This window comes from Galleria mellonella, unplaced genomic scaffold (assembly GCF_026898425.1).
Source record: "Galleria mellonella isolate WM207_F2 unplaced genomic scaffold, CSIRO_AGI_GalMel_v1 utg962, whole genome shotgun sequence".
Lineage (NCBI taxonomy): Eukaryota > Metazoa > Arthropoda > Insecta > Lepidoptera > Pyralidae > Galleria > Galleria mellonella.
In genome coordinates, this window is record NW_026442180.1 from 82280 (window position 1) to 109156 (window position 26877).

Genomic DNA, 26877 nt, shown 5'->3' on the forward strand with positions numbered 1-26877 from the left:
ATAACGGCCCAGAGTCAATTCCAATAATACAATTTTTAATTTTCGGCTATTGCTGTTGATTATAGATTAAGGATAATATACCATTCTTTTTCTGTGTCTGATCTTAAGTTAAGGGTACAAAGTATATGCGTTTGACCAAAGATAAAAATTTGACACTATTTGACGTTTCTGAAACTAGATGTCTGTATTTACTCTGTGCGCTTGTCACTTAATGTCATTATTTTTTTTATTTTTTTATTTGACATCAAACCATTCCATCCATTCGTCCATATATCAGATCATTATTATTCATTCATTGGTCCATTCGTGTTTGGTTTCTGAGTTTGTGATGTTTCTTTCTTGTCTTTTTATTTATGTGACGTTGAATATTTTATATTTTACATGATTTCTATTAATTTGATTAGTGCAAAGTTTTATTTAAGTGAAATATGTATTAATAAACTGGTGTTAACTTAATGTAGGTGTTCATTTGTGAGTTTTGTTCATTATTTCAACACAATGAAGGTGGACATAGTTTCGAGTAGGTGCGCTACATTAAACTTTACAGGTAAGAAACATTTATAACTTGATTAAAAAACGTAAAATTATTTTATAGCATAGGATTTTATTCCACATTACCTGCATTATAATAACTTAAATAAATCTTCTTATACTATATACTTAATAGTAGTAAATTGTAAGTAACTGTTTACTCTCAGAAAAATAATAAACTAGCGTAAGGTGCATAAAACATTTCTGTGGTGATATATTCACTACACGAAGATAATAAATGGATATTTTTTATTTCATACCTTTTTTAAAATAAATAAAGTATTGAATTTAATATTTTATCATCTGTATGAAGTTTGTTATCATCTTTTATCAAAATTTCTTCTATACTTTACTAAGGATACTCATTGACTGATGAATCTAATTGATTTGTCAGAAGTAGACATATTTTGAAATAATTAGAAATATGAGGAAATTACCATTTCGTTCATAATATTTAATATACATAACTTAAAAATATTTATTAAAGCTGCACACTGACCATTTTAATTAATCTATGGAAATGCAGATTTGAAAATGATGTCTCTTAGATAAGTGGTATAAAATGATCTTGAAAAAAGAAAAGAACAATAACTGTGTAATGACAAGGGCCCTCCTTGGATACTGCAAACTAAACAAGTATTTTGACCAGCTCAACAAATGTTTGCAGTCTTTTTATAAATGTAGAAAGAATGTCACTGCATTTTTTTTTATCTAATGCATTTGTACACAAATAATATTTGGGAAATACAATTTTTAATCTCAAGGAGATAAAAATCATTGTTACCCAAATGTTATCCTACATATTCTGTCAGTGACAGGAATTAGCAGCCAACTCTAGGAAAGGGAGGAGCATAGTAGATCTTAAAAAATATTTATTGACAGTTTAGTGCATTTTGCTTTCTATTCTTTTACATTATTTACATAACATTTTAGTTTAGTCCAAGATTATTAATAACTGAACTGAATCTGTTATTTGCTATTACAACACAAATACATAACCTTTTTATAATGATGTCTGTGTTACAGAATAAATTGATGTTCAAAATAACAAGTTCTGACTTCAGTGGTTTTGACTGTGCATTATTATGCCAGTCAATCAGGAGATCAGTTCCTTCTTTTATATTAATACCTATATAAATAGTGTTTTTCTAATAAAATCTTATATAATTTATAAAGATATAGGCACATTGTGAAAAAAATTTTGTACATCGTAATTTGTTTTCAATAGTATAATTTTTCTAATTAGTAATATTTTTCTATCTATCTTCACACCAAGGTAATAATAAAAGTATTAAGGTATGTTTGGTACTTCCTTAACAGAATCTAATAAAACACGAATATAACTTATTTAAATAAATTAGTTTATATTTTTTTTATTAATTGGCATAGGTATTTAGTAAACAATCTGTTTTTGGGCATTTAAAAATAATACATTATAATGTGAAACCTTTATGATTGTTATTTTTTTGTTAAGAAGAATTATTTTAATAGATATGTGACAATAAATAAAACATTCCACAAAAAAGTATAAAATTGACATATAAAAACATATAACAATTTTGTGTAAATATAATAAAGTTATAAAATTTACATTTAAATTTACTTTATATTACACTACTATAAAGTTTACAAGAATTGACTTTTGAATAACTGAACATTAATTAATGGGCATCAATAATTTACAGAGAGGATTCCTCTCTTTCTCTGAGTAGGCAACATCAATATAAAAATCTTATCTGAGAATCAGACTGGGGTATGATGAGGCTGATATACCTTAAGAAAGTAAAAGCCCTTAAAAATTAAAAAAGAAAAAAAGTGTTCACTAACTAGGTAAATAGTGTAACACTGTGTTAGACGTTTGTGAATGTGGTGTGCACATGTGAAGAGAGTTTTAAATGTAACACAAAAAGTGAAACCTCAAGCAGGCCACTTGTGCACTCTCTCACTGAAATGAAAGCAGCCACCATATTGTTTATTGCCTACAAACAATTCCGACTTAGCATTACTGTTTTGTTCCTTTCAAACACTTTCTTGTATTGTTTATGTTTAAACGTAAGATATTTTCATTTAACACACAGACGACGCGAGTGTCGCAAATAAAATTAAAACTATATGTGCTATATTTTCTACCTACTACGTAAGTTACGAAAAATATATTTTTAATAGCAAATTTTATTTTGCATTAGAGATTTTCATATTTACAATATAATATAATTAGATATTTCAATTGTCAACATGGAGTCATATGTTTATTATATACAAATTTTGCTTCGCAACAAGAAACTTTTTTATTGTGTAAAGATAAACATGTTTAATTGTCAATCGTTAAAATGCGAGTAAATCCTATTCATTGCAAAAAGAATCGTGAAAATTGATTCCGAGTAGACGACGTAATCGCGTAACGTCGCACACAAATTCAGACGAATTGAAAACCTCCTTTAATTGATAGTCGTTTAGAAACTTAGGAAACTATTTGGGACTGTTTTAACAGGACAATTGCAATATCATTTTAAATCCACGATACCTACAAATGTATAATTTGCATTCGCAACCCTTTTGCTAATATCTGGCCGCTCTCGCAGCCAACGATTCAGCCCTTGGCCAGTCGTTGGTATGAGAACCGGAGCAGGTGGAGTCGCGTGGCCGGCGCGGTGGCGCGTGACGCCCGCGCCCCAGCCCGTGCGACCTCTATACATAATTTTTTTTTGTGGCAAAAAATAATAATTCATATTACGCTTGTTTTGCATTTACTGTGAGCACTGAACGTAAAATAGAAGACGTCAATTGGACGTTTGTTACCATTATATGTATGCTTTGTCGACTCTCAATTATGTTTATAATCGTCAAATATTAATTTGTTAATCAATTATTTGCAAAGTATTACGTTGTGTTTTGTCTAAATGATTATTTAGCAGGTAAACTGTATTCGCAACTTTATATTGGCTAAGAAAGCGGACGCCACGTGAGCTGCAACAAAACCTGATTTTGAGTCTCAAAATTTGAATCGTTGGATGTTTCAACAAAAACAGTAATTGATTAGGGTTCTTTAAAAAGGATATATTAAGGTTTCTTCAGGATCGGCAACGCGCACGTGAAACCACTAGTACTATTGGCATGCATAGGCTACAATGACCGTTTACCATCAGACAATCTGTCTGTCACTTTCGTAGTATTAAAAAAAGTTAATTTGGTGTTTGTTTTTTCTACTTCAATAACTTTTTGTGTACAATAAAATCATTTATTTTGGGGATATCACGAAAAAAATTGTCATTTCGATACTATTTACTCTATACGGAAATTCTAAATTCCTTTAACAAGGCAATTAGGAACTAGATAGATAATTGCACCTTTTCCCTGCCTTGCAATAATTATGAAATGGTGAGGTTATGAAGTCAAATATGAATGGTAAATAACATGAAGAGACAAGGTTGTCGAAAGTGGCTGCACGTAATACACGATACAAAGCTCTGAAGACAATGAGTCGATCGGATATTGTGAAACATGTACCGGATTGTAGGTACGAAAGTGTGATTAGTAACGTGCTCCATAGTTGATCTGGTGACCACGCCGCTACAGGCTACTCAATGTTACCACACACACACCGGTCTATGAGGTTCTTTTTTTAATGGGTGAAAATGGAATGATAACCCCGCCTGCGCTATCAGTATACACTGCCGGGGCATCAGTGATAGTTGATGTACTCACAAACGAAAATTGTATTTAGCTTTGTGTATTTTTTTTATCGTTTATGTTATCTCGCTTTTTTGTATATGTATGTTGTTATTTGTGTGCTGTAAGTAATGCAAATTAATTATCTATCTATCTATCTTGATAAGTGAAGATGAATGCGGCTATCGTGAAGAATTTAACAAGAATTAATCACGATGGTTTCCAGAGGGAACCGCGTGGAGGTCGACTCGATACACCCTTACATACAACATTATACTCTGTTATTTTTTTTTATACAACTTAGAATGGTAAACAAGCTGACGGCCCACCTGATGGAAAATGGTAACCGTCGCCTATAGACATGAGCAGTACCATGGACATAACAGAGTGTACTGTTTCACCCATGATACCCCCCATGCGTTGCCATTCCTGAGGACTCGGGTGTTACTCCTCTGTACTCAGTAAATTCACGCCATATCTCACCCTTCAAACCGAAACACAGCCATGCAAACACAGCTGCTTCACGGTTGAAACCCGAATGGGACAGAGGTACCCAAGCAATCGACTTTTATACAAAGATTCCCTCTGGTAAATGTCCATGGTACTGTTCATGTCTATAGGCGACGGTTATAATTGATATTATTAGTCCCTATCAAAAATTCCATCATGTTCCCACAAATACATTTTGAGATAGACTTTTCTTTTTTAACCGTAATAGGGTACGTAAAGTGGTGTCTCCGAGTGACGGCACTTAAAAACGTATGTAATTTAAAAAATGTGTGCCCATCGCTGTTAGGCGGCCATCATAACGGCATATAGTCGTTTCACGTGGTGTCACGCGATAATACCGAGATAGTGGACTTACCTACCCGCCGAAAGTCGAGTGTTCGTACGTGCTTCTTGCGTATGTTTTTGCTCCCTTCGAGATAAATAATTTCAAGTGCATGGGAACCAAATGAGTTTTAACAGTGGATTGGATATAATAACAAAAACCTTACTGCCTAACAAAAACCCTCTGCACGTTTCCACAGAATGGAATATAAAACATCTTATTTTAATGTAATGACTAATGGTTTAACTTACGTTTAATTAAATTGAGAAAGCTCGACTAGTTTCGGGACCGTTCGGGTCCCTTAATCTTAAGCGGCAGTGACGCGAGAGGCGTCTAACTGCGACTGACTGACTGGTCCTATGATGATAGTTATTACACTAAGGTAAGAAGGTCTAGAGGGAGACTTTGTACAAAAGTCAATTGCTTGGGTACCTCTGTCTCATTCGTGTTTCTACCGTGAAGCAGTTGTGTTTGCATGGCTGTGTTTCGGTTTGAAGGGTGGGATATGGCGTGAATTTACAGGGTACAGAGGAATAACATCTGAGTCCTCGGGAATGGCAACGCATGGGGGGTATCATGGGCGAAACAGTATACTCTGTTATGTCCATGGTACTGCTCATGTCTATAGGCGACGGTTACCACTTTTCATCAGGTGGACCGTCAGCTTGTTTGCCATTCTAAGATGTATAAAAAAAAAGGTGTAATAAATATAAACAAAAATAATTTACGTAACTACCTATTGAGTGTATTGCGTTGTAGTAATATTTGTATTACCTACCACTTCACTATATGAGAATCTATATATTAATAAGTAAATCAAAAATATTGTACCCCCATTACGAAAAGCGCGGCCTGAGGAGGGTGAAAGTTTTCACACTTACAGTTTATATAGAAAAAAAATGCAGATTGCTAATATTTTCTCTTTAAATTATGCATAAATAATACATTAAATCATTAAAAAAAAATTTACACACACAACCATGTATGTGACACACACACGCAAATATACTCTTTTGTTTATTTTTGAAGTCTGTGTTCAAATTGAGAATAGGTTAATATTTTTTGGTTTTAACAAAGATTTCGGAGTCTTTAACATTATTTGTCTATAGTCTTACTGAATGCCAATCACATTATGCATGTATAGTATAGTCTTTGATAAAAGAACTTTAATAACATTCAACCTTATAATCTAAATTAATTATGGTCGAATTTCGACCACTGTGCGACCACTAGTTATATTTAAGTTTCATTTAATTCTATGACCAGCGTCATGTCCAACACCCATTTGTGTATTATTTTGTTTTGATTTTTTTTTCAATTGAACAATAAATAACTTTAATAACTCGTTTATCAGTCCGGTGTTCTTACATTAAGTAATTCGTGGAAAGCGTATCGATTTCATGGTCGCCCCAAACACTGCTAGAACACGGACACTGTCACACCTCGGACTACTACGGCTGGTATATTATATTATGGCTGGCTGTTGGCTATTTGTATGCTATGTGTATGAGGGATAAATAGTAGCGTATGTCCTTCTCTAACCCAAATGTGTTTTAATTTTCAAGATGATCGCTTGAGCGGTTAGGGCGCAAAGTTAGAATAAAAACAAATTCACTTCCATATTTGTAACTAGTCGTATCCTACGGTTTTGCTCGAATGCATCTGTATAAAAAGTATCCAATGCGCTAAGTTAAGATATAACCTACCCGTGTACGAAATTTTGTACAGATCCGTTCAGTAGTATTTGCGTGAAAGAATAACAAACATATATCAGTTGATCCCTACAAACTTTCGCATTTATAATACCTATGTACAGTATGTATTTAGTAAGGATATCTGTAGATCTCTGTTAGTCTTATCAATTAAGTTTGTTTGTTTGTTTGTAACACTTATCGTACAGTAAAATCTTATAGAATACAGAATTCTTAAGAAAAGAATGTGTACAATGGCGAACTTATCCCATAAAAGGAATTTCTTTCAGTCAACCTTCGAATGTCTGTTAGAAATTGTGAATTGGCAGAGACAAAAAAAAAGTATTTTAGTTTTAAAACGAACGTTTAGCGGCTATTGTTTTTAGAAGTGACAATAGCGTCGGGAAGCTCACCGATAACACGTAATAGTTTGTTAGTTTAGTTTTTAGTATAGTCTAAAAAACTAACTTTCCACCAGAGGGAGACCGTCGTCAGAATAAGTACCTCTGTCTCTACTAAGCAACTTGCTTACTTGCATACTGTGTTTCAGTTTAAAGGATGGAGATCAAAATGATTGGCCACTGTGTCTCAAAATTCCAATAGTTGGTAACGTGTATGTGATGCCCATGGCATTCAAGGGGTACAGAGCTTGCCGTTTCGTCGTTGCAAGCTTGCTTACCATTATATGAAATGTATCAATGATTATCATGTTTGTTGTATAAAACCAATTACCAGAGGGCGACCATACAAAAGTCGTTTGTTTGGACACCTCTATTCGTGTTTCTGCCGTGATTTAGTTGTGTTTGTGTGGCTGTGTTTCAGTGTGAAGGGTGGGATACGGCAGTGAAATTACATGGTACAGAGGCATACACCTCAGTCTTCAGAAATGGTAACGCATGGAGGGTATCATGGGCGATACAGTACACTATGTTATGTCCATGGTACTGTTACGGGGTGGGTCAGATGAGACTTTTTAAAAAGAAAATTATTTTAATTAACACGAGTCTTTATTATGAAAATTAACAAAGCGTCTTGTTCGTCTGAGGTTCAAATCCGGTCTAAATTAAAATATATCGAAAAATCGCTGGAAATGGATGGTATGACGCATACCTTATTGTTATTATTTTATTTATTCTTTATTGCACAATAAAATTTTGTACAAATGGCGAGCTTAATGCCATATGGCATTCTCTACCACTTTAAAAACCGTATCAGATGTGGTGAAAAATATGTGACAATTATAGTAACACATTAAGGCCGTTAACACATTGTTAACCGCTGACTGTTTCGAAAATGCAGTTCAGCACTTTTATGTTCGTATGTTGTACATAACCACGGCTAAAAAAAGAATATGTTATATTTTTGTTATATTTTTGAAAATAATAGTACAAGTGCTAAGATGAAATTCAATTTCACAGTGTCAATCAATAATCTCCAGCATCAACAGAGCATTTTACTTTTTTCAATTTAATTCACAAAAGGATTTTTTTGTGTTTCATCACATTTTTTTTTTATTGAAAGCGTTTACACTCGTTTTACTCCTATTCTACATATATTTCTTAAGTCTGCAGTCGGTTTGTTTTTTTTTTTTTTTTGCCACTGACAAAACTTATCCAACCGTAATCAGTGCGTGCACCATTAGATGGATATTTAGATATTTTACAACACGACAACAGCATAAGTACGTCTCCCTCCTCACGGCAAACATAATTGTTGAGTTTCTATCGAGCTTCTCTCTTCTCCTCATCAGTCCTCTATTGTTGCGTATTGCCGCTTCTCATGTAAATCATTAAGTACTGATTTATCTTGTAATGATACTTTCAAGACATTAATGTTGTATCTATCAAGTGAAATGAATGGCAAGTATCAACGGGAGAAGATGATTTTCAAGCGAGATCGCTGAGAGAATGGTCTTCGAATAATTTTTTTTTTGTGGCTTTTACATCTCTAATTTTGGACTTATTTTAACAATGCTATTTCAATTTTGGACTATTCAAGTTACTCTTTTTCTTTTCTGTACGATATTGTTAATTATTTTTACCTAAGATATATTTTGTCATCAGAAATTTATGAGTTTTGTACGTTTTTATAGATTACCAGTGATTCGACTCGATTTCTCACGGGTAGATAGAATTTTCGAATTTAATCTATAGCCATTTATTACTGGCTGATAATGAGAGAATTTTTAAAAACTGCTAAGTTGTTTTTGAGTTTATCAATTACAAACAAACTATAGAATCTTTACTGATTGTTAAATAAGTATAGACTATTTCATATAAATTTTATTACAATTGAAGATATTGAGGTCGATTCTGAAGCGCCATTTCACAGTGTTTTGATGACACTGAATGTCATAAATATTTACTCTAAGGACCAATATGAAGTTATTTTCTAATAGATTTAAGTAATAATATTGATTATTGTAAGTTTATAGGTCATAATACAGTAACTTCGCTAAATTAAAGAATTAGGTTAAACGATAAGTTTAGAGAAATCTCGCCCGAACCGATATTAGAATGGGGCCCACTGTTTAGTAGTGCAATATCTACTATATTGTTATCTATCTATATATCTGCTATGTAAATAGATTACTCCAGGGAACAAACAGTAGAATGAGTAGCCTTGTCTAAAAAAACTACCTTTAATATCCGCTTGTACAATGCTAATTTACTTGCTACTTGATTAGTGTCGCCTCTAACCGATTAGATTGATAAACGCGAAAATTGCAACAAATAATGACTGTGGCTCGCCCACTAAGATGTACGGCGGTACTTATTTTCATTCTAGTTTCGTTCGCATTAACAAACGGCACATGAACAGAAATATAATTAAGTTAGCGGAGTGCGTTGCCCAAAGAAAAGGATGGAGAATACAATGGACGATGTATTATGATCGATATGTCGTACCGTCCATCGTCTTTCCATACAGTGACAAGTAAGCATGACTATAAAGTACTTTTTTTCACGCAACTTAAAATGGCAAACAAACTGACGGCTCACCTGATGGAAAGTGGTAACCGTCGCCTATAGACATGAACAATACCATGGATCAAACAGAGTATATTGTTTCGCCCATGATTCCCTCCATGCGTTGCCATTCCTGAGAAATCGAGTACATCATTAATTCCCTGTAAATGTTTACTTTTTATTATATTTTTTTACCAGTATATATAAAATAACAAAATAGGGGTACCGTGGACATCATTGTAATGCCCATTTACTATCAGGTGCGGGCCATCAACTTGTTTATCATTTCGAAGAGTATAACACCGTAGATAAGAATATTATGTATTAAAACAATAATACATAGGCATTTGCCTATCATTACTCTTAATCGTACATCTATAATCGTTTAATGAACACAGGTTGTAATATATAACATATTCTATGGGTTACTAGAAAGAATTCTGAACCGCTCCCATCGAATGACTCCCGGACCTGCAGTTTTTATGTGAAGTTAAATTAGATACGAGATGTTTGTATTCCGTGTCTGAAATTTTAAAGTAAAAATTCGTCTTCCCTGCTCTGAGACCGCAAAATTTGTCACTAACAAATAAAGTCTGAACTACGTCCTTTTGTTCTCATTTGTTTAGAACACAATGTACGCAATTATTCTTTATATTTTAAAGAAAATTTAACTGTATTGTACAAATATTTAAACTGTTTTTGTAGTATCACGTCGCGACGGTCGTCAAAGGTCGTCATCGTAAATCGGCTGAGACTCAGCGTTGTGGTAGACAGGCGGACGGCAACGGCACCGCTCGCTACGCTACCGTTATGTACGCTCTACCCGCATCATGAGTCTGCAGCGACAGAGGATATATTTATTTGATTGTCTTCATTTTATAATCAGCATTTCACTGTTGGCTATACTATAAACTTCTATACTACACCGGGGAATCGGCTCCATATATTTGCGGATATGATAGTCATATCTTTAGTCAATCAATTGCTTCTTTATTACCTTTTTCGTATTAAAAAAATAAGTTGATGAAATTTTCTAGTGATAAACATACTCGACAACTGGTTATAACTAAGTATTAAGTTTTCTCTTTGTGATTTATCGGGTAGTCGTGGCTCGGACTACATAATCATCTATGGTTTTTTGAGAGACGCGATCATGGAGGCAAAATACAAGTCCAATCTTTTTAACGTTAATACACGCATTCAAGCCTTAGAATAATCGTGTAACTATAATTTTGTGACTCTATGGATGTCAGCTTTTTGAAGGGCTGCTGGAGGTAAACGTGAATGTAAATATTGGATTACGGTTTCTCTCTTCTCCAATAATAACAACAGCCCGTCAGTCATTTAATATCTACCAATCTCCATTTAACAAAGTAAAACTTACTGACCGTTTAACCTTTTTTTTTACCAAATATTTGACCTACATACAGAATGGTTTCTACTCGTATAAAATAAAAAAATACGAAGCCCGTCATGGGAATTATGATTTAAATACATAACGCGTAACGAAATATATTGCGCTCGTGACGTTACTTTTATGTAACTGGTGTTTGGGAAAATTTAGCCAGTGTATCCGGTCGTGAAGTGTGTGAACCTAATAAATAATATTCGTAGGGGGGAAAGGGATTGTAAGTAATGGAGACTGAGGATCCTATTGCTAGCAATATACTCAACCAGATCGACCTCTTCGCGGTTCTCCCTGGAAACTATCATGGTTAATTCCTGATGAATTCATCATGATGGGCTAACTGGCCTGTTTTCATTCTCATCTATCACCCATCGCTTGTGCTCCGCCAGCGTATCCCGTTAGCGCAGGCGGGGTTACCATACCATACCATTTTCATCCTTCAAAAAAATAATAATATTCGTACTTAAAGGTTTATAAAAACTCAAATAAACCCTGTACAGTCAGATGTTTCAGGCTTGTGCCTTTCATCTGTCTGCACTGAATGTGTCAAGGTCGCCGGTCGGTTGAAAGTATAAGAAACGCTTCGCGTCTTCCTCCTTCTTTTTGCGTGTACTTGTTTGGAATTTTCTCGCTGCGTCTAGTTTTCCAGAGCATTATCCTTTGACATCATCATTTGAAATTATTCCTAATAGTCTTTAATAAATTCTTTTTTTTATTTTTGGAGTGTATAAATTTTGTTATTAAAGTTCTTAGAGTTGATACAGCATCGATTTACATTATCACCAGATAATGAATACAATCAAAATTGTAATTTTAATATATGTTTTTTTTATAAATTTTATAGAATGTTAATAATCTTCTCTTTTCGATTGATCTTTTTAAATGATCGCCTAATTGATGATTCAAGAAGATGGTTTATTAATAACAACCCAGCAGGACTAAGGGCTCTCCCCATAAGTGGTGGATATTATATATGCTGGCTTGGTACATACAGGGTTTTATTTCAAGGTTTCCTTTTTTTTATACAACTTAGAATGGCAAACAAGCTGACGGCCCACCTGATGGAAAGTGGTAACCGTCGCCTATAGACATGAGCAATACCATGGACATAACAGAGTATACTGTTTCGCCCATGATACCCCTCATGCGTTGCCATTCCTGAGTACTCGGGTGTTATTCCTCTGTACCCTGTAAATTCACGCCATATCCCAGCCTTCAAACCGAAATACAACCATGCAAACACAACTGCTTCACGGTTGAAACACGAATTGGACAGAGGTACCCAAGCAATCGACTTTTGTACAAAGTCTCCCTCTGGTAGAATTCCTTCTCTTGAATCTATGTTGTATAACATCCTTGCAAAGGAAAAGGTGTTGCACTTTGTGTTCGTACTATGTCACCACACGGAGAAATTGGTGAAAACTAGAATAAAATCCAGTCGTCATTTTCAAGATAATCCAGTACATTCGAACTAAAGAAACGATTGCAGCGAGCGCTTTGGTTTTACAATTTTACTATTTGTTGTTCGATTCAGTACGTATTGATTTTGTAAATGAAACTTTCACACCTGATTTTTTCGCTTGTTCCAAGTATTTCTGAGTCATGGCTAGCGGGATCCGTTTGTAAAGCGATTGGCTCCCGGAAGGACCTGGCAGACCCCGAGTAACAATGAGTCACCGTAACGTTGACCGGTGTGGCCGGCGCTGGGCAGTACCTGCGCTCGCGCGCGCGCCGTGACGTCACCGCGGAGACATGCGCTCGCGCATACCCCATGCTCGTGTCGATTGTTTTAATAATTTACGATTTCTAACAAGAATGAGTCAACGTGATCGTTAACTAATAAACTTATCTTTATTTTCCGTTTGTTTGTTTTCCGTGATTTTTTTTTGGTCATAAAATCGTGGCTTTACGAGATTTCCTTAACATTCTGGCTATACCTACTTAGGTATATAAGTTTTAGTCGAACACTTCGAGATTTTGGATTCATTGCATAATTTTAACTCATGTTATATGACTTAATTTCATGTTTATTCCCATATGGAACATTGATTAGATATTAAATTATTCCAAAGCAACCAGATAATACTCTAGGCATTATAAAAGGAATAGTGTATGGACTGTATGACATTGGTATTGCTATTGTCTGTAGGTGACGGACGCCCACGGTAGCCTGTTACCTAATAAATAGTTTGCCCACCTTACGTAACGTCATTGTGCGCAAAGATATTTTTAACCGACCTCAAAAAAAGAGATTCTCAATTCGATTGTATTTTTTTTATCTTTGTTAATAACTCCTTCAGTTGTCAAGCGATTTGTAAATTTATTTTTTATCTGAAAGGATATACTTACAGATTGGTCACATAGAAATTAAAAAAAATAGGTCGAGTAGTTTCCTTTTTAAATCAATATAACTGGTTTTACCACAATCAAAGTTAATTGTCTATGAAATATAATAGATACTTTATATTTATTATTATATGAAAACATTAAATTAGAAATTTACAAGAGAGAAATTTACTATTTACTGAGTATTGCTAGATACTCAGTCTTAATAACTAATGAAAAAGTTTTAGTAATACTTAGTAATAAATAAGATTTAATAACAATTGAATATACGCACCATATTTTTTTATACAACTCAGAATGGCAACAAGTTGTCTGCGTATATTATAAATAGTAATAACCGTCCACTATAAAATAAACAGCATTATGTGCATCACAGAATACACTGTAGCGTGTGTGTTGCCACTCCTGACAATTAAGGTTATTGGAGGCATAACCTCCATACTCAAAACCATAACAGCCAGCCAACCGCAGTGTTATCTGTTTAAAATATAGCAGAAGGAAAGAACGATTCAAGTCACAAAAAGATATAAAAGTCTCAACTATATTACTGGGGGGAAGGGATTGTTAGTAACGCGAACTATCAGTCCTATTGCTAGCATTTTACCCTTTCAGGTCGACCTCTACGTGGTCTCACCTGGAAACCATCATGGTGAATTCCAGGCGTATTTATCGCGATGGGCTAACTGGCCTGCCTTTTCTAACGTATAACGTTGGGGGGAAAGGGATTGTTAGTAAGGGAGACTAAGAATCCCATTGTTAGCAATATACCCAACCAGGTCGACCTCCTCGCGGTAGCTGCTGGAAACTATCATGGTTAATTCCTGATGAATTCATCCTGATGGGCTAACTGGCCTGTTTTCATTCTCATCTATCACCCTTCACTGGTGCTCCGCCAGCGTATCCCGTTAGCGCAGGCGGAGTTACCATACCATTTTCACCCATAAAAAAAAACGTATAACGTTAGCGTTGGCGAGGTTACCATTTCATTATCATCCATTAAAAAAAAACTCTTGTATTACTTTACGGAAAAATAAAAGATCACATTTACCCTATTTTTAACACCGCGGCAAGCCACTCTAATGTCGTTTAAAACAAGGTAAAGTGCTTGGTTGCAATATACGAACCGCACAAGTGGAAACAAATGCTGCCGACTGTATTACCTTAGACACAGTAAGTAACGGTCCACTGTGAGAGCGGAAATACTAATTCCATTAAAAAAAACTCTACTCCTATATAAATAGAGTATATTTTTCTCCACCAGTTTATATACGGTGGTATTGCAAACAGCCTCCGTACTCAGGGCATTGTTTCCCATAATTGCGACGATGCTATCTGTGATCGCTTGGTTTCATCAAAACAATGCGTCTGTTTTAGACATAAACCTCTTGCTGACTATCCGAGTGCGTTATCCGCAATAATCCTCAATAAAACAAGGGCAAGATGGATACGGAAGCATTTTTACAACGAGAAGCGGTTTTTTTTGTCATTGCATCAAAATGAAATTATAAATCTCGCTTTCGGTATCGGTATATACTGGCGGGGTACCAATGAGTGATGATAGGTGAAGATGAAAGCCTGTAAGCTCAGGCATAGTGAGTTCGACAAGAATAAACTACGATGGTGTCTAAGGGAAACCGCGAGGAGGTCGACCTGACAGGTTGTATTGCTAGCATTGGGACTGTTAGACTACATTATTAACAATCCCTTCCCCTCAATCGTAAGCGTTATCAATGGTTAAGGGTTCACAATGAATTAATAACGCGCAGTCACATTTTTTTTTTGATGAGTTAAAATGGTATGGTAGCCCCGCCTGCGCTAACGGAATACGCTGGCGGAGCACCGGTGAAGGGTGATAGATGAGAATGAAAACAGGCCAGTTAGCCCATCATGATGAATTCATCAGGAATTAACCATGATAGTTTCCAGGGAGAACCGCGAGAAGATCGACCTGTTGGGTATATTGCTAGCAATGGGATTCTCAGTCTCCATTACTAACAATCCCTTGCGCAGTCACATTTGGATTCTGATAGTCGTATATACATGTCAATCTGCAAACTTAAAAAATGTATATGACGTGTGTTTCGACTGATATAGCCAATGAACCAGTTACGGTAGCGTGCAGCCATTGCACTATCTACATTGTGCAATAGCTACTGTTTTATAGACAAGCACAGTAACGAGTGATGGAGCACTACAGCCGATGGTGTTAAATTGTTTTTAAGCGACGTCCAACTATACCTCGATTACAATAGGTCTGTACTCGGTGTCACTGATTAATGCAAGATTATTTCTTAGGTGGGCCTGGTCCCTTTAAAAAGGTGCAAAGATACTTTTAACTAACATGCAAATAATTGTAGTTTCGCTCACATCCTGGTGTGGGCATAGGACAGGCACGTTCACATCTTAACACAAATATGAGTAAAAATATTTTTAAAACATATTTTTATTTGGAAGATATTAAACTAAAAATAAAGGACCACAGTCTCGGAATAGAATAGGCCACCACTTCCTTCCCGTGGGTGTTGTAAGAGGCGACTAAGAGAGAACGAGGGATGGGCAGCAGCGTCCCTCTTAAAACATCTCAAAGCCTATCCGCGGTTGCCAACCCGCCTGCCAAGTGCCTGGAAACTACTGGCAAAACTTCCCAAGAAGAAAGCTTATGTACAGCAGTGATGATGAAATTAAAAATACTGTCTAAATTTATTTGCATGTCTATTTGTCTCGATACCTATATTTGATATAGATTTGAGAGACTGCATATAGAGTACTAAAATGTTAGTAATTGTGTATGCTCGAAGTACCTATACCTTGGGGGGAAAGGGATTGTTAGTAATGGGGTCTAATAGCCCCATTACTGGCAATATACCCTCTCAGGTTGACGTCCACGCGGTTCCCCCTGGAAACCATCATATTTAATTCTTGTCGAATTCATCATGGTGGGCCAACTAACCTGCATTCATTCTTACCTATCATCTTCCACTGATGCCTCGTCGGTGTATACCGCGGGTGGGGTAACCAATCCATTTTCACCCATTAAAAAAAGTACCTATACCTAGTACATAATTGAGATTTTTTGTCTGTCTGATTTTTCTATAGACTATAATATTTTATAATAATTGTTTGTAACTTCTCACGTTCTCCAAAATGAATGTAAATCTCTGAACAATGCTTGTTATGCCGACGAAGGCGTTGGTAGCCTATTACCATTGGTACTAAATTCAGCATTAATTGCTCGTGCAAGACACGCCTATTCTTATGTAAAACGCTCTCTTTTTTTATTAATGGTTCCTAGTTCTACGAAGTAATGTAAATATCTTGGGAGATGGTCTGCGCTCAGATATTACAGGAACAATGAAATAAAAATATTGTTCCGACCACAAATTATGAGATGAGAGAAATCTTGGTGATCGACTTTCTAGTCTCTTTTTATCATAAAGTAATCGACCTTTAGTTTTAAGATTCAATTAACTAGTACATTATAAAAACCAATAAAGATTATTCTACTTTATTCAATATAATATTGAGGCAACGATTAAAATAGATACATATGGTACAAAACATAGAGCCGTTATCAATTCAGTTGAATCGATATATTGAACATCATTTGTTAGGCAATAGAACCACTTTCTCAACAACCACGACACAGCACAATACGCTGCTGCACCGGTCCGATTTATACGATCTCGTGACTAATCGATTGTAACTCGATTAAGCGAGCTCTTACTCTAGCTAGGTCACTCGTGCCTGTAATGCACTATCAGTAGAACCTACCGTAGAACTATTACAGACAATGAGTTTTTATTTAATTACAATATCATTGATTACAGTATAATTTATCCTGTTTTTGTGTCAAACAACAATATTGATAATACAAATAAAATTCAATCTGTCCATTTCATCCATCCATTGGATCTTTTGATGTTTGTTACTTAATCACTGAATGTTTGAAGTGTTTGTATAACATTTGGTATATAAATAACATGGATAAGCACATAAGATACTTTCATCCTAATTCACGCTGGCAAATTGGCGTGTTACACCACACTAGTCCAAAGCAGAACTCAAAGTTTCATTTGTTACTTGATTACATATCCTGGTGTGATTGGATCGCTGTCCTTGCGAAGACGCTTGCTAACATTGTGTTAGTATATAATTTTTCATCTTTAGCGTTCAAGTACCCCGCCGATGTGTCATTAGCCATTGCATAAGTGGCCTGCTCGATCCACCTAGCTCGCGTGCAACACTCACGTCACGCCAGCGAGTTTTCTATACATCAATTATTAACCAGACTATTAAGCGGCATACACCAGTTTACTATCACTGGGTTCTTTTTGGTTAAATCGTCGTCATCTTAATTAGCATATTGCAGTTCACTGCTGGTTATAAGATCTCTCCCAAGACACGTTACTGGGCACGATCTTCAGGTCTTCGTTTTGCAGTTTTGGGTTAAGTTAGGTTTTAGGTTTACGACTACGTAATAAGTATACCAGGTCCTACTACATAGTAATCATGAAAATGAACAGCTTCACCCAAATAATTTGGAAATAATGTTTGAAGTACCTCATATATCTACCTCATCTACGCGACAAAATTCCACTTGTGAACTAGAGATACTTGCGCTGCCATAGTATTTACATTTGAAGGATCATAAATATACACTTACGCTTCAAAAAACCCAAATAGATTTATATGTCGCCTTGAGTTTATCCTTGGTTACTAAATGGAAAAATAATGCTGTTATGTCGTTTCGGGTTATAGCTCAAATGAATTACTATATCTCCGAGTTATAGATTATTGTTACTGGTTGCTCATTGAAAAAGTGCCATGGTACTACTGCACATAATGCCGTGATAATTATGGACTAGGCACGTGACGTTATCTTTACGTATGACAAAAATGTGACATTCATCATGTGTGACATATTTGCCAGCAATTTGCCTAATGCAGTAAAAAATGAGCCTGTATCTGAACACGATTTTTTTCACATACTGATTTTACAAGTTGATTAAATGACATCTTCGAATTTTTAGTATGCATATGCGCTGTCCTGCCTTTTACTAATAATTAACGGAATAATATTTTTGTATGCGTTACATTACCATTAAATATCCATTATATAGTTGTATTCTAAATAATTATGCTATGACTAATTACAGCGGCATGCGTCTGACGCTTCACGCTAATCTAGCTAGCTAACGTCGAGTGAAACATACCTAATAGGGAAATTTGATCTGCGTTTGGTCTGATTAGCGCAACTGTCCCAAATGATATGCATACCTATTAATTTGGTATGCAATTTGAAAGTAGTTTCCCTTTCAATCGACTTCAAAAAAGGAATTTCTCCAATGGAATGGTAACCTTATTTGTGCTATCGGTATAAGCTTTTAGTGTACCAATGGGTGAGAACAAACTTTGGTTAGACGGCCCATCAAGAGTGATGAATTCACCAGCAATCAAACATGATCATTTCTAGGGGAAAACGGATCTATATGAAGAAGCGGATCAGACAGGGACGGTATATTACTAGTAATGGGCCAATTAGTCTCCATTATTATCCCCTGTCCATCGGATTGTAGTGTATATGTCCATCAATGTATATGTGACAAGGAGTATGCACTTGTTTCCAGGCTGGCTACTGTGGGTGTGTGTGTGCGCGTGGTGGTGGGCGGGCGGGCACGCAGCAGACCCGCTTGGGCCCTCGGACCGGCCCGAGGCCTACTTCAACGGCAGCTCGTACATACACCTCACACGGCCTATATCGCTGAAGCAGCTCGTCGGGCTCAGCTTCCGGACATGTGTCGGTGAGTTGAACACTTTCTTTCTTCTCTGATATGTTCTCTTCACACTGGATGGTAAAATATAATTACAACTTATATTTCTGTTGAAATAGTTCTTTTTATGTTTAATATGAAATCTAATATTCTCTTGTTTAAGTGAGTACACATATTTATTGTCAGATATGTTTAATATAGCGCACAAGGATAGAATGCACAGTTGGAAATGTTAAATTCCATCAAATGCCATTTTAATACTATCAGAGGTACAACACATTTGACATGCCCTAAATTGACATGGCCATTCGGGATCCTTTGCTCTGTCTAGACATGTTCATTAGACGACTGGTAAGAAAGAGTTTCTTAGACTGTTTCTCTTTTTTTTTTTTATACAACTTAGAATGGCAAACAAGCTGACGGCCACCTGATGGAAAGTGGTAACCGTCGCCTATAGACATGAGCAGTACCACGGACATAACAGAGTATACCGTTTTGCCCATGATACCTCCCATGCGTTGCCATTCCTGAGGACTCAGGTGTTATTCCTCTGTACCCAGTAAATTCACGCTATATCCCACCCTTCAACCCGAAACACAGCCATGCAAACACAACTGCTTTACGGTTGAAACACGAATGGGACAGAGGTGTCCAAGCAATCGACTTTTGTACAAAGTCTCCCTCTGGTATAATGGTTTCTATTATTTAATTATTATTATTATGAATTATTCTGAATCATATAGTGCTACCACCATTGAGGGGGTTTTGCCAGGGAGTCAGTGTATGCAGGTGGCTCAGGACCGTTCTTTATGGCAGTTTGTGGAGGTGGTATATGTTCAGCAGTGGACGGATAATGGCTGAGGTGATGATGATGATGATAAAGTGCAATTTTCAAACACAGATACACTACAGAAAATTTTTGCAAATGGCATGGGCATGTCAAATGTGTTGTACCTCTGATAGTATTAAAAGAATATTTGCTGATAATATTCTTGTAGCGTTTATTAGCGGGTTCGGTAAGACCGCAAAATTGTGATGTCAACACGCGACGACTGTCCGCAACCTTAGTTGGAGGTTGTGTGTGAAGCTTTCAATCGAAGTAATTTGTACGTATGTACCGGTGTGGATTGGCGGTCGCACGGCGCATGCTCATCAATCATACTGGAGCGGTGCAAAGACATTTATGTCATTATCCAACTATAATGTGCTTCGTGAACAGTATTATAGTTTTTTTCTCCAATTTAGTTCAACGTCCAAAATTTTCGGTTGTTAATTTTCTTACTTAAAAATACATTCCTTGAAAGATTTGTTGACTCCGAGTTTGTTTATGTCAAAATTATAGACGCCAGACAGTAAACAAATGCTTGTACGGCATTGCGATGCGTTACCCGTACCCAGCCCACCCACTGACCGCGACCGCTACCTACGCCCATGTCTCGTACGAAGTTTTTGCGTCACATTATATCCTCAACATCGCGAGGTTATAAACTACTTGGTCACCACTGTTGTACATTATCTTCATTAAAATAAATAGCCTATTAACGTCTCACTAGTGGGCACGAGCACGGAATAAATAGTAGTACGACACTCTCGCGAGAGAAGGATAGGAGTCGCACAGCATTGATGTATGTCTATCGATGTGTATTGGCATTTGAATTGGTAACTTTACAGCGCGCACGCACGCACGTGGCCATCGATCTTTTATCGATTAGCATAAATCGATGCCTGGCCGTAAATTAATCCGTTCATTGTACTCGTCGCTCACGACTCGATGAGCGATATTGATTGACATGACAGGTAGTGTGTGCGCCCAACACAATATTACATCATACTTTGATATCATCACGCTAAATCACTGCATCATGAAATATCTCCCCGGAGAAGTTTAAAATATCTAATTTTACAAAACCTGGAAAATCCGAGAGATGGGTGTAGCGAGTAAACTTTTTATTTTTTCTAAATTGTGTGTACGCAAAATACGTTATGAAACATTGCAGTTTCCATACGACGCAACACAGTTCATGATTACATAGGTACGATAGACACATATAATTAGGTGGGATGAATACTTGATTGTCATCCTAAAATACATATAAATATTCATTAAACTATAATAATAAATTATTCATATAATAGCAATAAAATATGGGCTAACTTCTCGGTGAAATCCAGTAATAGGTGTGACATTAAACATTACGCTTACTGACCAGACAACAAAAACGCTATTACCACATAATTTCACCCAGCGTTTTACTTTCTTAATTGTAACCAGAACTGATGTCTTAAGTATGTATTCTTATAAAACATAACTAACTTTAGTATATAAAAACTTATATATTTGGTGCTCTTCTTTTATTATTTACCTATCAGTCGTACGCGATTATGACTGCCTATTATAAAATGTTACATAAACCTCTGGAGCCGTCTATATTTAGATTTAAAATAAACTTCATTAGTGAGCCCTGCATAATATATGATCCATGTACGTTTCAACAGAAATGTGTAAGCGTTCTTTGTGTCACTGTAGAAATGTAAACACTCACTTTGTTCCCATTACATACAATGTTATTATTATAATACGTATCATAATAAATGACATCGCGGTAGTACAACTAAAAGAGCATATCGCGTCGTGAATGCGTTACGATTGTTGTTTCAAGTGATCTCCTTTTAATGGATTTATCTTTATTATCCATTCATTCGAGCAGCCATTGTAATTATTATAGTTAGCAAATACGTGCACACCTGTTCGTCTGTAGTCTTGGGTTCTCACAAGTTTGGAAATTTATTGTGCATTTAACCGGATTTTAATTATATGTAAAAATTTATTTATATATTTACGTAATGATTATGGATGCACTAGTTGCATAACTAGTGTGGCAAAAGAGGTATATGGTAAAGTGGCACCGTAATCTATGACTGTACAAGCATTACTGACGTCTTATCGACCCTTAGAGGGCTGCTAGATGCTATTTTTTATTTTTATCCAAAAGTGATTTTTTCCACTACGTTTTGTAATGCAACTATAAAGTGAAAATGAACGACGAAAAAAAATCTGTCTTCCTCGTTTACTTCTCTTACCCTTTGATTTGCCACATTTATTATAATATATTACTGTATTTATATACCGCTGTACCTTAAACAATTTACAAAACTATTAAATAAAATTACCTAAAACTCTCCAAGCTCATTTACTAAAATATTTTCCCCAAAATTGTTGTAAAAACATCCAATCTGGCAACTCTGCACCTTTGAGATATGAAGATCTCGAGTCATATTACTCAGTAATTTCACAGCCATATTCACTTCAAATTTCAACACAGCCATGCAAGGAGGCAAGCGTTTGGTTATAATTCACAAGTAGAGATCAAGGTACCTAGGCAAACGGCAGTGTACAGTCTCCCTCTGGTGAATTACAGAAATAAATTTTAACTTTCAGTCTAGAGAAACGGGAATCTCAATGCTCTCAAGCTCTCAGACTTCACGGTGTTTCTTTTGAATAGAGAATGTACCGTATGTTTTGATACATCTCATTTAATTTCGTTAATTAGCGGTCCGGCGCGAGCCTCCGCCGCTGTGTGGCCTGGCTACTGTTACATTACTGTACCTACGCCACGCTATGAAGTACAGTTAGCAAATTCATATTAAAAATAACAACCAACTGATTACAAAAGTCGATTGCTCGGGTACCTCTGTCCCATTCGTGTTTCAACCGTGAAGCAGTTGTGTTTGCATGGCTGTGTTTCGGTTTGAAGGGTGGAATATGGCGTGAATTTACTGGGTACAGAGGAATAACACCTGAGTCCTCAGGAATGGCAACGCATGGGGGGTATCATGGGCGAAACAGTATACTCTGTTATGTCCATGGTACTGCTCATGTCTATAGGCGACGGTTACCACTTTCCATCAGGTGGGCCGTCAGCTTGTTTGCCATTCTAAGTTGAATAAAAAATATATATATATTATAACTATTTGGCGGTATAATATTGCTTCAAACACCTCAGCATTTTATGATAAATGTCTGAGATATTTTAGTTTTGTCTCAGTGGGAAAATAGAGTACATATTTACAACTAAATGTAGTCAATCAAATATAAATTGCTGTAAGAGATCTCTTTTAGAGATAAGCTCGCCTTTGTGCACTATTATGTATAATTATTCTGTTATTATGCCGTTTGTGTACAATAAAGAATGAAAAAGAATATAAATAAAAGTTAAATTGATTATACAACGTATGTAATATTTAGGACTCGTGAAAAAATTTTTATACAACCTGGAATGGCAAACAAACTGACAGTCTACCTGATGGAAAGTAGTAACCGTCGCCTATAGATATGAACGACTCAATGGACATAACAGAGTACACTGTGGTCGCTTATGATACCCCTCATGTGTTGCCATTCCTGAGGACGAAGGTTGTTATTTTTTGTTTATATTTTAAGGTGGTTGGTTTAATACTCCTCTAATTTTTGTTTAGTATAAACATGCTAAGTGCTAGCCATTATTAGGAATAACATCTCTTCATTTGATGAAAACTGGTAACTCTCACCTATCAGCACCAATACATGAACAACATCTTCGACACACTACTAATATTATACAAATAATACCTATATAGGATATTTTACCAGAAGGAGACTTTGTACAAAAGTCGATTGCTTGGACACCTCTGTCCCATTCGTTTTTCAACCGTGAATCAACTGTGTTTGCATGGCTGTGTTTCGGTTTGAAGGGTGGGATATGGCGTGAATTTACAGGGTACAGAGGAATAACACCTGAGTCCTCAGGAATGGCAACGCATGGGGGGTATCATGGGCGAAACAGTATACTCTGTTATGTCCAGGGTACTGCTCATGTCTATAGGCGACGGTTACCACTTTCCATCAGGTGGGCCGTCAGCTTGTTTGCCATTCTAAGTTGTATAAAAAAAAATACAAAATTCAAACCATAAATCCTTGCAAAGACTAGCTAGACCGCAATTGTAATAGAGGAAGATTTCTGTTCTTATTACTTCTTTATTTTGGTTATTTTTTTTAGCCTAAATCCATCCTGCTGGAAAAAATATTGAAGGACGGCGTTGTGTTACGCTTGCAGGTGGGGAGCTGTTCTCGCAGCGTTTCGAGCGGTACACGCTGCACGTGACGGCGCTGTACGAGCAGGTGGTGGTGTCGTGGGCGCTGCCGACGCAGTCCACGCGCCAGGAGGGCATGGCCAAGGAGACGCTCGATAACCGCTGGCACTGGGTCGCGCTGCGCTACCGCCCCAACCCGCCCGCGTTACTGCTCGAGGTGGACCACGACTACATGGTCAGTTGAACGATGAATGATGCCTCCACGCGGTATAACATGATATTGGTCACTTCACTGCTGCCAGGGTTTCATCAACGCACTTTACCATCCATTGTGACATAAAAATCTACCCGCTACCTTTCTGTTGGAATACAGTCCAGAATTTCGATCGAAATATAAACATTAGACATTCCATCAAGTTACCATCTTCAAGTTTCCATTCCATTTATCTACTAGACGTTAAGTCGTCGCATTATTGTATATTGTATAAATAAGTGACATTTACCATTTTATTGTTAGCTTATTCGCTTTTGGCCACAACAGAATATCAGTTTTTTGTTCTTTTGAGAGCAAAGCAATAAACTTAGTTCTGACAATTTTGTGTTGCTATGGCACACGGACGAAAGGAAAATTATGTTACTTCTTTTACGTATTTTCCTTTTTGTATATGTATTCTTTTATCTCTTTTTTTTTTTGTATATCTATCTTGTCTGTTGTTAATTGTGTGCTCTATGTAATGCAAATAAATTATATATCTATTTATCTATAATTAAGTCAAAAATTCTTTGTATCTTAAATTGGGCCCAGTTAAAAATTAAGTTGATTGAATTTTTATTGCTTCAACATATTTGTAATTGGAGCAGAAAAGCTTTATATGAGAAGTTGTATGTCAAGCATTAAATATTGTTCATTTGTAAGTGAAAGGAGAGATGAAAGTTTAGTAGTTCTCTCTCTCGAGAGAGAGACTGTTTTTTTTTAATGGGTGATAATGGTATGGTAACCCCGTCTGCGCTATTGGTATACACTGGCGGGGCACCAGTGAGGGATGACAGATGAAGATGAAACTAGGTCAGTTAGCCCATCCTGGCGAATTAAACTAGAATTAGTCACGATGGTTTCCAGGGGGAACCACGTGGAGGTCGACCTGACAGGGTATATTGCTAGTAATAGGGCTATTTGACCCCATTACTAACAATCCCTTTCCCCTCTCTTGAGAGACTGTTGACAAAGAAAACGAAGGGAAACATTATTCTTGTTTTTTTTTTAATTTATATAAGTATATTTGAACCTATGGCAGAACATACAGCTTAAACGAATTTTTGCTTATTCTTTATAATATGATCTCAGTTTCTTTTTATCTAGTAAAACATTTACATATACATATATATAAAAAAGGATAAATAAATAAGATTTTAATATGGTGTCACTACATTTGTTTCATAAATATACAGTATGTACAAGAAAAATCAGCATTACAAGAAGTAGGGTAAAGAGACAACAATACACGTACGTGGTCTTAACACTAAATAGCGACTTTGGGATGGAAAAGAATAATAAAAATAACGTTTGCTTGATTTTAGAAATTTAACACTGCTACTTCTTTCCGTTTTCCTCGTTAATTCTTCATTCCATTTTTATTACCTCCAACTTTCTTTATTTATTTCCAACGTCCCCCTTCTTTTTCCTCTCCATCTTCTCCTCCATACTGTAGGTGTAGGTATACCACCAACAAATACATTCCCAAAGAGGGTTGACGTCAGGGAGACATTTATATTTATTTATTTTTCTAATTGCAGTCATTTCCTTTCTAGTCATGTCATCTCTCAGCCAAAATCTTATGCTTCCACAAAGCCGACATGAAAAAATTGTAATAAAGGCAGAAGAAAATGTGACTTATTGTTATTTAAATAGTGACGTATTGGTAAATATGACGGTTGTGGCGCAGGTGATATCGAACGTGACGTGGAACCCGGAGCTACTGTCGCCGGGCGCGCTGGAGGCGGGCGGCGCCGAGGTGCTGGTGGGCAACGTGTTCAGCGGCTGCATCCACGAGGGGCCGCAGCTCGAGTTCCACGCCGCCAACGCACAGTTCAGCAACGTCGTCTTCGGACACTGCCCGCTCTCCACTGACGAATGTGAGCGCCACCTTTGTGCTTTACTTACACTATGCACATTTTCACGACGAATGTATTATGAAACTTATAGAATGAATGTGTGTAGTGTTTTTTTTTAATGGATGATAATGGAATGGTAACCCCATCCGCGCTATCGGTATACACTGGCGGGGGACCAGTGAAAGATGATAAGTGAGTATGAAGCAGGTCAGTTAGCCCATCGTAACGAATTCAACAAGAATTGTTCACGATGGTTTCCTTGGGGAACCACCTGGAGGTCGACCTAATAAGGCATATTGCTAGCAATGGGGCTGTCAAACTCCATTGCTAACAATCCCTTTCCCCCCTGTGTGTAGTGTTAGAAATGTGTTCATTGTCTAAATTAGTTTATTCAATTGTTTGATTGTGTACAATTTTTTTAAACTAACTACGGGTATAGGGGGAAAGGGATTGTTAGTAATGGAGACTGAGAATCCCATTG

The 26877-nt window shown here is 36.4% G+C and overlaps 1 protein-coding gene across 3 annotated transcripts in view; it reads left to right on the plus strand.

The window, feature by feature from the left end:
* The first annotated feature begins 266 nt into the window (after positions 1-266).
* The window catches only part of LOC113513706 (protein crumbs), a 64809-nt gene continuing 38198 nt past the window's right edge, over positions 267-26877 (plus strand). For 2 of the 3 annotated variants that reach the window (XM_052902857.1, XM_052902856.1), the window contains exons 1-4: positions 267-547; positions 19071-19244; positions 24308-24519; positions 26228-26417. In XM_052902857.1, the coding sequence (XP_052758817.1) occupies positions 499-547; positions 19071-19244; positions 24308-24519; positions 26228-26417 (625 nt within the window). In that variant the 5' untranslated portion in view covers positions 267-498. Of the gene's footprint in view, positions 548-19070; positions 19245-24307; positions 24520-26227; positions 26418-26877 lie in introns of those variants that run through there. The other variant, XM_052902858.1, reaches the window with a different exon arrangement.